At 41.5% G+C, this 11,867-nt stretch overlaps 1 protein-coding gene across 1 annotated transcript in view; it reads right to left on the bottom strand.

Moving 5' to 3' along the window:
- Positions 1-11,697, bottom strand: part of BAG4 (BAG cochaperone 4) — a 34,412-nt gene extending 22,715 nt beyond the window's left edge. Inside the window, exons 1-3 of the mRNA XM_033948720.1 lie at positions 11,292-11,697; positions 3,625-3,729; positions 659-925 (exon numbers count right to left, since the gene is read on the bottom strand). Coding sequence (XP_033804611.1) covers positions 659-925; positions 3,625-3,729; positions 11,292-11,507 — 588 coding nt within the window. The 5' untranslated portion in view covers positions 11,508-11,697. The remainder of the gene's footprint in view (positions 1-658; positions 926-3,624; positions 3,730-11,291) is intronic.
- Between the last annotated feature and the right edge of the window lie 170 nt (positions 11,698-11,867).

An 11,867-nucleotide genomic window follows, 5' to 3' on the forward strand; every position in this document is an offset into this window, starting at 1 on the left:
TGTTTTAACTTCTAGACTAGCAGTGCTCAATGTCAGTCTTCAAGGGATGCAACCCAGTTGAGTTTTCAGATTTCCTCAATGAATATGCATGTGATCTTTTTGCATATTGCCTCCATTGTATGTAAATAGATCTCAGGCATATTCACTGGGGAAATCATGACAAACCAACTGGATTACAGCTCTCAAGCACCGACAATGAGCACCCTTGTTCTAGATTAGAGGTTAGAGAAGGGATGTATAGTCTACTACTCCTGAGGAACAGCTCCATTCCCTGTTATTTAAGCACAGTAGTTAGCATTTTAATCTATATGGCAATACAGTGTTTACAGCACAGGCTGATATCCAGATAGCAGTGCTGAATGTCTGGGTATAGCCTGACCAGCAGACAGCATTGGAACAATTATCCAGGTAAATTAGGACAGCAAAATATCTATTGGCTCTGCCTCCAGACTATGCTGGTACTACCCAGATGGGGCTGGAATAGTCAGATAATATTTTCAGTGGCACTGTCCACTGAAAAACCAAGCATGGCTCCTGTGAACAGCACTTATTTGGGAAGAAGTCACTCCTACCCGCATATGCGCTGCTGAATAATCAGCCCATGGTTAAGAAGACCCTCAGAACATGCTGGTCCCTTTGTATCTATTGCTCCACTTACCTGATGGGAGCAGCAAGGCGGGTACACTGGACCCTGGTTTCTGTGAGAAGGACCTTCCATAACGCAGCCCTGGTGGGAATAGGGCCACTGTGAGCTGGCTGATGAGCCCCCAGAAGTCTTGTATGTAGCTGTGGGTTCCGTGGGATATGGAACCTGAGGATGTGCAGGAGAATAGAAGGTACCTGTAGGATACTGTTGGTTTATAGGCCCCGCTGGAGTGGAGACATATGGTGAACCATAAACTCCATTGGCATATGGCTCCATTCCCTGAAAAATACAGACAGGAAATTATGTATATACAGCTAGATTCTTCTCCTGTATCTTTCTTACCTGAAGCATAGATCATCTCTTGATTTCTTGTATCATACAGTAGAACAGGAACAAGTTTATTTCAAACTTCTCTGGAAACACATACTAACTCAAACCAACTTTCTTTGGTGTTTTACCTAATAGCAGAAGCCAGTGAGGTTCAAGCAGGATGGAGAGATGCCCCAATACACATTAGTTACAGCCTAAATTTACTAAACACAAGTGAATGATGTAGTCAGAAATGCCTTCTCTTCTAAGCCTTAAATATCTGCAGTCAAAGGTGATCAAAACCCCAACTGCTTAATTTCTTTGTAAAACTCGCTAATCTCTCAGATAAAAAGAAGGAAATAAAAACTGCATGAAGCACAAATTAGAAAACGGATCTGAACAACACTTGCAAGCTTAATTCTGTACCTTTGTATTTCAAAATGCATTTAAATCTCATGCCTATACCTGTTTACTCTTGATACAATCAGAAGCGCCCACCTAAATGGTGAAAACTAGTTTGTCCCTCCCTCCCAGGTATGACATCATTACCAAGACCTTCTTGCTTGAAGCGCCGCATCACCACCCACATGAGAACACTTGAGCTTCACTCCTACTGACCACAGGTGCTATGATTCAGCTTTGTGATCAGCCCTTTATACTAACAAAACAAAACTACTGCATTGTCCTAGCCTGGCACTGAGAAGAGGTCAGAATGGTATAATCAGACAAGTTGTGAAATAAAATTTGCTTTCAGCTTGGGGTGGTGCTCTTTCATAGCCAAAGCTTGACACCAGACTAGCCCTTTGTTTCCAAGAGTAGTTGCTGGTGTTGGAAAGAAAGCTTAGCCATGCCTTTGGAATGGAGTTCAGAAAGATAATATTGCACCTTCTATGTAAATAAAAACATGCAGCATTTCTTTCTAAGAGGTCTTCACTACTACTGTCTATAGGATTTTCAGTCTTAATAGAGAAGAATAGAACTCTTGTCACTTCTTAATCAAACCTACCATGCCTTCCTGTAACCCAGATTTATACGAAGGGACAGGAAACAGAATGCATTGTTGTAACATGCACACACATGGAAAGAATCCACAAATGCAATTGAGACACTTTTTATTGATGTCGCATTTCAGACGAAGGTGCTCTGGTTCAGCTATTATAACTCACTACCACACACAAAGATAACTCTGTCTTCAGGCGAGAAGCTAATGATAAACAAAACGTCGAAGGTACTAGGCGTTGTCCAATCATACTATGGGAAAGCAGATCGCCTCACTGCTCAAAAAGGTTTTCTTCAGACTGAGGTAACTGATGACTATAAGATCAGCCCTTAGCCTGACCAGTTTTAGGATAGTAGCCGAGGCAATCTTACTCCCGTATCTGGACTATTGGTGCTCTTTATACTGTAACATCCCAATGAAAGGTCTTAAGAGATTGAGGTTACTCCAGAACACAGCAGCTAGACTGATCCTTCGCTAGACCCTATATGGAAGGGCCAGCCTGCTGCTGTGAAGAGCTACACTGGCTGACAGTTAAAAGCAGAATCCAATTTAAAGTAACATGTATGGTCCACAAGGCCATATATTGGGAAAACTCGACAGGACTAACTTCTGCCATTCAGGTCGCACATTCTTCTACAACTCAAAAATGACCCAGCGCTGCAAACTGCCCTTTCCACTCCAAGTCTGGAGGAAATCACTCTTCAAGTCCACCTTCAAGTTCCAAGGCTCCAAGATTTGGAATTGCCTTCTGACCTGCTTACAACAGATCCCTTCCTATCTTCAAGTCAGGAAATCACTAAAAATGCATCTATACTCACTATAGTCCAGGACTTGAACACTATACTGTCTGATCCTTGATGTTCCTGTTATGAATCCTTATTAATCTTATGTATGCCACAAAGATTCCAAGTAGATGATTGCAGGGTATAAGAAACAATATGGTATGGTATTGTTCTGGCTGTGGCCCAGCTTCAAACAGTGCAAAGCACGATACCCTGCAAAAAGTCATCATGGAGGAAGGAAGGCGATGACAAAAGACATTTTCTGTGCCTAGATATTTTGTATCCCCATACTTCTGATGGTGGTAAAATTGATGGCTTCTATTGCAGTGTACTTTCTCTAGCCTTTGCTCTGCTACATTCGACTGCTAAGCCATATCAAGTTGAAATCAGAGAAAACATGGAATATTTTTCTTTGCCATTACCTTCACTGATAACACCCCCATTAACTCTTGGTCTACTGCAAGCAGGAAATTCAAATGGAGCACATATGTGGAACTAAAACTGCTTCCCTAGAGCACAGCAAACAAATTCAGGTTTCTACTTTAAAGCCCCGTTACATGCTAATATCAGTGGGTGGAACTTCCTGGTGCCAAACTTCAAGCATAATTGAAAGAAAATTACAAACAAGGCTTCTTAAATCACACCTGCCCTTAGGGTACCTGCTATTAAGAGAGATTAGCTTGGCAGGAAACCATTCCTTTGATGCTAAGACTACAGCATAAGCAGAAAAGATGCACTTAATTAAGACAGGGAGAATTATCTAAGGCCAGAGGCCAGGGCCAGCACAATTATTGCATGATTATGATTTTTGCAAATGGTCCCTACTGAATTATGCAAATGAAGCCCCACATCCTCCACAGGCCACTCTGGTTTACATAGCACTGTACCTGGCTTTGCATTTCTGGTCCCATGGAGTAAGCAGCTGGGTACGGAGCCGGAGGATGTTCTAAAGAGTTCCAGTAACTGGGGCTGTAAGCAGGGTAAGGCTGCTCCTATAGAGGAGAATAAAGAACACCACTTTAAATTCTCTAATTACAAAACATTTGTTCCTAAAGGTCATATTTAAAGCACTTTTCACACTTCCCACATTGTTGCAAAGCCTGAGTACTTCTTATCTGCAAATTGTACATATGTTTTCAGTGATGGTGCGCATGTATCTTAATTTTGAAAACTGCCTGAAGAAAATTACAGAAACTTGCACCTACTTTCTGTGGATATGTCTTCCAAATAATTATGCAGATTTTGCAGTCCTCACTTTAACCCCATCTTCTGTTTACAACTGTCCTCAATTAAGTAAAAAATATGCAGGTTTTGGAACAATGTCAGAAAAGGGAAATGGATTGGGAATTGTATATTGCCTTTTTGTAGTTTTACAACCACCTTCAAAGCAGTTTACATACAGGTACTTCAAGCATTTTCCTTATCTTTCCCGGAGGGCTCACAATCTATCTAATACAGTGGTCTCAAACTCAAACCCATTGCAGGGCCATATTTTGGATTTGTAGGTACATGGAGGGCTGCAGAAAAAATAGTTAATGTCTTATTAAAGAAATGACAATTTTGCATGAGGTAAAAACTCTTTATAGTTTATAAATCTTTCATTTAACAGTTAAAGAAAACATTTATAAACTATAAAGAGTTTTACCTCATTGTCATTTCTTTAATAAGATATTAACTATTTTTTTCTGCGGTCCTCCAAGTACCCTATTTTTTCTGTGGCCCTCACAGTTTAAGTTTAACATCTTTCCTTTCTCAGAACTGACACATTTTAATCACTATATTGAAAATAAAATCATTTTCCCTACCTTTGTTGTCTGGCAACTTTATTTTTCTGTGCTTTTAACTATGTTTCCAGGGCCTTCTTGTCCATTGACTGTTTTTCTCTCCATCCTCACTTTCTGCCTTGCATCCATCTTTGGCATTAACTTAACATTCAATTTTTCTGCTTTCTTCTCAAAATCTACGTTTTCATGTCTTACCTTCCCTTCCTATCTCTCTCTCCTTCCCTCCCTATTTCCGTGGTCTGACATCTCTCTCCTTCCCTCCTCCCCCAGTGTAACATTTCTCTTTCCCTTCCACTTTTCTGCCCCCTGCAGTCCATCTCCCTTCCCTTCCTCCTTTCTGGCCCCCCTACCAGTCCAACATTTCTCCCTCCTTTCCACCAGTCCATTTTATTCTCTCTTCCTCCTGCATGCTTCTTCTCTGGTCCTCTTTCCCTCAACCTAACAACATCTCTCTCTCCCTCCATGAGTCACTTTCTGTTCTCTCCCTCTTCCCTAGTGTAACATTTCTCCTTCTCTCCTTTCTATCCTCCCTATCCATCTTGCCCTCTCCATGAGTCCAACACTTTCTGTCTCCTGTATGTTTTCTCTCTCTGTCCTTGCCTCTTCCCTCAGTGGCATCCCTCCTTCCCACCTCCCAACCCAATATGCTCTTTCTCCATGTACCATCTCACCCTCCCCTCCAGTATGCAGCACCTTTCCTTTCCCTCCCTTTCTGCCAAGTCCAGCAGAACTCCCTTCTCCCTTCCTCCCCTGTCCAGCAATACCTGTATTTTATAGCCACGGTCTTGCACGTAATCTCGCACACTGGGCAGGAAGAGAGGCTCTGGCATTGGCGTCAGCTGACTTGCAACTTCCTGCTGCCATCGCGTATGCTGGGACTCTTGCCTTCGCATATCCAGCAGATATGCGAAGGCAGGGGGGAAGTTTGTACTCAAGGCAATGAAGGGTTAAATGACTTGTCCAAGATTTGGATACAAAACTTGCTTCAATGGCTTTCAGTCCAGTGCTCTAACTATTAAGCTACTCCTTCACCCCAGCCTAATGATTACAGCACTGAGCTGAAAGCCATTGAAGCAAGATTAAAATCCCATACATTGACAGAATCCAGAGCATACCACTTCAGCCTATCGCATCAAAGGCTGTGAGAAAGCCCTCTTACTGAATACAGAAGATTTCCTACATGAGGTATTTAAAGGAATCCAATCATCTTGATGTACGACATATCAAACATTAGTACAGCAGGTTTTGCATTATCTACAACCATTTATGCTGAACAAAAACAGAACACATCATTTCAGATTTCAAAATAATCTAATTATTGGGCAACTGCAAGGAACTCAAGATTTATTTAAAACAGTAAATAATATCTGGTCAACAATATTCTACCACTGTGGTCTGTTTTTACTTTTTTTAATGCCGATTGCCATGGCCATAAAACTTCTGGACATTCAACATCAGAGCTTATCTGGTTAGTGGCAATATTCAGTCTGCTATCTGGATAGATTTAGACAGCCTCTCTCCTAAGTTATTTGGATATCAGACGGAAGATTGCCACCCTCCAGATAATTTCCCAAAATAGCCCTGGCTCTGCCCTCACTCCACTCCATCACTATTTGTATAGGATTCAGTTCTATGAGAACTGACCTGTTGAGCATTTTCTGTTGCACTTTATGCTTTTTAAAAGACTCACTCCTGAGTATCCTAGATCCATTCCAAGTCAATTTGGGGGGAAAAAAATTGGTTTTAAAAATGAAAAGGATAGAAGCGGTGCTGAAAAGTTCTCAGCTCAACCAAGAAGGGAATGATTTCAATACATTAAACTCACAAATTGGTCCACATATTCACCCCCAAGTTCAACACACAGTTTCTGTAACCCTTCCAAAAAAATACTCTGATGTCTGGTCACTGAAATACTGCTCTGCTGCTGCAATTACCTCTAAATCACTCAAAAATTGTTGTCCTTTTAAACTCTTTTTAAGGTTTGGAAACAGAAAATAGTCAGATGGAGCAAGATCTAACGAGTAGGGTGGACGGTCTATGCATTGAAACCCCAACTGTATTAAAACATCTATTGTTTTGCCAGCCTTGTGAGTAGATGCATTGTCTTGCAAAAAGAGAACTCCTTTCCACAGCTTCCCTCTCCTTTTTTCTTTCAATACCTCCTTTAATCGACACAGCAAGTTACAGTAGCATTCTACATTAACTATTTGGCTCCTTGGAAGATAGTCATTACAACACCTTCCTGATCCCAAAACACTGTAGCCATGACCTTTCTTGCTGACTTTTGGGTCTTGAATTTCCTTGGCCTTGGAGAACCTAAGTGTCGCCATTGCATGGACTGTTGTTTTGTCTCAGGATTATAGTGGTGTAACCATGTTTCATCAACAGTAACTAATTGTTCCAAAAAGTTGGCACCAGCTCGCTGAAAATGCTGCAAAATCAACTTGGAAGCATCCACTTGACATCATTTCTTGTCAGCATTTAAACATTTGGGCACCCACTTGGCATACTCAGCTGCTCGTGGATTATACAACCAGTACATCCCCTGGATATCTATAGTGTCTCAGCAATTGTTTTAGCTGATATTCACTGAACTGCTAAAATCAGATCATGGACATGATCAACAATTTCAGGAATTGACACCGTTTGAGGCCACCAAGACCTTGCTGCATCTTTGGTCTCGAAATCTCCATGCTGAATGTTTGCACACCACTTTTCACTGTGAAGAATGATGGCCATTTGTCACTCAATGTTTGCATTATACATTCATGGATAGCCTTTGGAGTTTTCTTCTGCAGAATAGGAACTTCATGACGGCATAAAGTTCCATACTTGAAAATTCTACACTCTTTGTTAATATGGTTCAATCAATGATCTGAAAAAAAATGTCAAAACACAGCATTACAATTCTGCAAATAGGCACTTTGTAAAATAAAATAACACTCAGAATTTAGGAAATTCATTGGGCTGAGAACCTTTTAGCACCCCCTCGTAACACCTATGAAACATCTGTTGAGAGATGCTGGTGGCACCTTATAGACTTATATGAGGCCTGAGCTTTCAATGGCAAGAATCCACTTTGGTAGACACAAGTAACAGAATTTGACAAATCCCAGATACTAGGTTGCCAGGCTGACTAAAAATTTGACTCTGATGCCTGGGATTTTTGTGATCATTTTTAAAGCTTAACATTTTTTTCTTGCAGCCACTGCTGCTGGAGTAGAACTTCCCTCCTCCCTGCATGGCTCTGTGAGCGTCTTAGCCATACAATACAGGATCTCTCACTCTGGTCTCAAGTCTTGCCAGACCAGCATGAGAGTTCCTGCAAAAAGTGGCCAAGACTCATTCAAAATCCATGGTGCAAGGAAGAGGTTTCTGCTCCAGTAGTGGGCACAGAGAACAGGGTATGGTTACGACAGATGGAAGAAGTGGGGTGATAAAGGAGGAGGGATGCTGATTGGTTTGCTGGTGTATAGGCAGGAGAGTGGGCAGGGGTTGGTTGAATGCTTTACTGGGTGGTGAGGGCTGGCTGGGAGGGTAGCTGATTTTAAGAGGAGAGATGATGGGACAGGGGAAGGAGACAGGTAGAGAGAAATGGGCTAAAAAAGGCTGGGTAATAATGAGGCAGGTTGAGAGACAGAGATGTGACAAGGCAAGGGGAGAGATAACAAGGGCAGGGGTGGAGAGAGAAATGGGGGAGGAGGCTGCTGGTTGTATTTTTGCTACTGGACTTCAGTGGTGCAATAAAGGTCTGATTTGAGAAGACAGCCTTAGTAATTAGGCCCTAAAGGAACTGTAATAGACCTCAGAAGAGATCTCCTCCACTTCCATTTCCTTGCGTCTATGGAGACAATAAACAGTGGTGGTGGAAGTGGGGGGATGTCTCAACTTCTGGCTCCCAAGCTTTTGGGCTAGTTTCTAAATCTTAAGAAAATTTGTCAAGGCCTGATATAATATCTATTCTTAACAATCATTTGCAGCCTGAATACATTTCTATAACCACTTCTTTCTCAAATGTGGTCGATTTAGATAAAAGAATTTGTAAAGAATGATGCAAAGTCCAAATCCTTAAGAGCCGTGCTTCCTATAGTCAAAGGAGTATAACAATGATAGTCTGTAAGGCAAAATCAAACTGGTAAGTTACAACAGGGCAACAAACTTGAAAAGGTGAGATAACCATTCCTTTATTTACCAGGGATCGATAGAAAGGCCACCACTTTAGGTGTAAATGATCAGACAGATGTCATGTATACCTGTTCTTAGCAATCAGAATTCCAACAGATAAAAATGTGCCTGCTAACCTGGTTCATTTTAAGTGAGGAAGCTACCTTTGGAATTAAATTGCAAAACTCCAGGGCAACACAGTAAGCACACACTAGAAGAATCCAGGGTGTTATAAATTACAGATGTGTATTGGACAGAGGAATTTATATAAGTAATGGCTCAGGACAGCTTGACTGTCTTAAAGGTAAATTGGTTGACTTAGGATTGCAGCTGCACAGGACCAACTGCAAACGACCTTGCCACAGCTGCCACAGTACCTGAGGGACTGCCCTATCAACTACACAAAGGAGCACCCTCTTTGTGCTAGTGTTGACCTGTATATGCACATAAACATTTGTATATATATTTTAATGCTTACAATTTTAAGTTATAACATCTTTACTGCATGTGAATAAGGTGGTCCATAGTTTGCTAGCTTTTCAGTACTGACTTGGAGCTAGCTTCTATAAAGTAAATTATTATCTCATGGAGAAATGAAACTTCCTTGACACAATACCTTAAAGGTTCAAATGAAAATGATCCTTTTCTTTCTTTTTTAAATTTATTTATTTATCATATTTTCTATAAACATGTCTAGTATCCACTTGTACAGAAAGATGGAGTTATCTAAAGAACAAAAAAATCACAAAATTTCAATTTAGTATAACCACAATCAAAAAGAAATAAAACTTAACTCCAGCTCAAGTCCACAAATCATAGATCCAAGAAGTTTTAACAGCGAGCATTAATATAAATCATTGGACTATAAAGAGAGGAAAACAGGGAATTCGATCAGCTGAAAAGTATCCAAATTAAATTTAAATGAGCACTCATGATGTCCCTGCCTTCAGTTGCGCAGCCGACAAAAAGGTTGTCAGTTGAATAGGGTCGAAGAAAACATATTTTTGCTTTTGATATAATATTACACATTTGCATGGGTGTCGTAAGAAGAAAGAAGCTCCAAGAGCAATAACTCCTGGCTTTAAAATCAAAAATTCATGATGACGCGATCCTTTTCTAATACAGTACTGTATTATAGTGATTAGGAGCATAAATGAGAAAGGCCCATCCTAGAGAGATGGTTAAGAGTGGATATGATTGAGGTCTACAAAACTCTGAGTGGTGTAGAACAGACAAGAAAGACTGAATCAATTTTTCACTCTTTCCAAAAGTTTAAAAAACAACAACCATGGTACGCTCAATGAAATTATATGGGAATACTTTTAAAACAAATAAGAGGAAATCTTTTTTCCTCAAAGAAGAGTTAAGCTCTGGAACTTGTTGCCATAGGTGTGCTTAGCGTAGCTAGGTTTGAAAAGTGTGGACAAGTTCCTGGAGAAAAAAATTCATAGTCTGTTATTGAGACAGATATGGGGGAAGCCACTGCTTGCCCTGGATCAGTAGCATGGAGTGTTGCTACTATTTGGGTTTCAGCCAGGTATTTGTGGCCTGGATTAGCCTCAATTGGAAACAGGAGACTGGGCTAGATGGACAATTGGTCTGATCCAGTATGGCTGTTCTCATGTTCTTAAAGGCAAAGGCCAAATTCTTGAGTTTTCCTCGCCAACAGACAGGGGCAGGAAAAATGAAGCTGGAGGGTGGGGGGTATAGAGACAGCAACAGATTTATTGAGGCAAGATAGGATAAGAGAACTTTCTTGCTGAAGAATCCTTGTGGGTAGGATAGAGGGCCTCAGTTCAAAATGACATGTAATTTTGCAATAATATTAAATCATCTCTAATTTGTCTCCTACAGCCATTCCAGCCAAGGTCAAATGATTATTTGGGCCAGCACAGTCACAACCAAACTTTTCAGATTTTAAAAGACATAAAGAGAGTAGGAATTACCCTCACAGAGTTGCAAGTACAACACTGGCTGCTATTCTGTATAGACTGGATGGGGCATGCTCTTTATCAATCATTATTTACTGGATCATTTCAACAGTCATCAAGCAGCCCTGGAGCTGACCTATACAAATTATTTGCGGGGCTTCCAAAACTTGTCCTGGTGGCTCCCAAAATTATATATTATAGTTTATGTTAGACTGTACATTGTTTTGCTGTTATAAATGATGCGCAGCTTATGTATAAATATATATTTATACATAAGCTGCGCATCATTTATAACAGCAAAACAAATTATAGTCCAACATAGACATATACAGTATACATACTGGAGACCCAGTGTAGGCAAATCTCTCTCATACATATCTAGTTTAAACGTCCTAAAAATCAGTCTAGTTTCAGGGACACTAGAACAGATTTGGTAAGCCCTACATTATATGCCAAGTAGGGTTGCTAGTTACTTCACCCCAGGTCAGTCAAACCAATTAGAGACAATCCTTTTTTTTTTTTTGTCCCGGGGACTACGTAGATTTTTCTTAAGAAAATCAATCCATGCATTCCACGGGACAGAACTACGATTGGATTTTACCACATGTTCAACTGATTTTACCGGCTGATGCAGAGATTCCTGACCTTCCCGGGCTTGGGAATGAAGGACATTACCTGTCGGCCGCAGGCCCGGGGCTGCTCAGGCCATTCCTGGCCCATCTCTTGGGAATAGTAATAACCCGGTGACCAGGTTTCCTGCCCGCGTGGGCTCCTCTCCATCTTCCAGTGTGCCTCGGGCAGCGCTTCTTGTCCCACCATGTCGCCATAGTAACGGCCATATCCAGGGCCATCGCCCCCAGCGCCTCCACCAAGCTTCCGTAAGGCAGACATATGGATCACCCCGACCTCGTCCCGAAGCCTCCCACTCTGCCTCCAAGGCTCTCACGGAAGCAAATCGGGCCCCACCCGGGGGCCCGCCCACTTTAACTCCCCCAGCAGAGATGACATCTAAAGCTCTCTAGTCTCTACACCAAACAGCTTTCAGAGGAAATTCACTACCGGGAAGTCTTGACGCAACCCTCTACTGAGCCAATCGTTACTTCTCGTATCCAGACACCGCCCAGCTAGGAGACTTCTAACCAGCCAATCACTGCACCTGTGAGGGAGGCAGGCCTAGAAAGGTCAAGAGGATACCAGTACCCAAATATGGGCCGTGCCGGGTTTCTTAAAGGACTAGCTACAGGCAAGCAT

This window comes from Geotrypetes seraphini, chromosome 6 (assembly GCF_902459505.1).
Source record: "Geotrypetes seraphini chromosome 6, aGeoSer1.1, whole genome shotgun sequence".
In the NCBI taxonomy this organism is placed as follows: domain Eukaryota; kingdom Metazoa; phylum Chordata; class Amphibia; order Gymnophiona; family Dermophiidae; genus Geotrypetes; species Geotrypetes seraphini.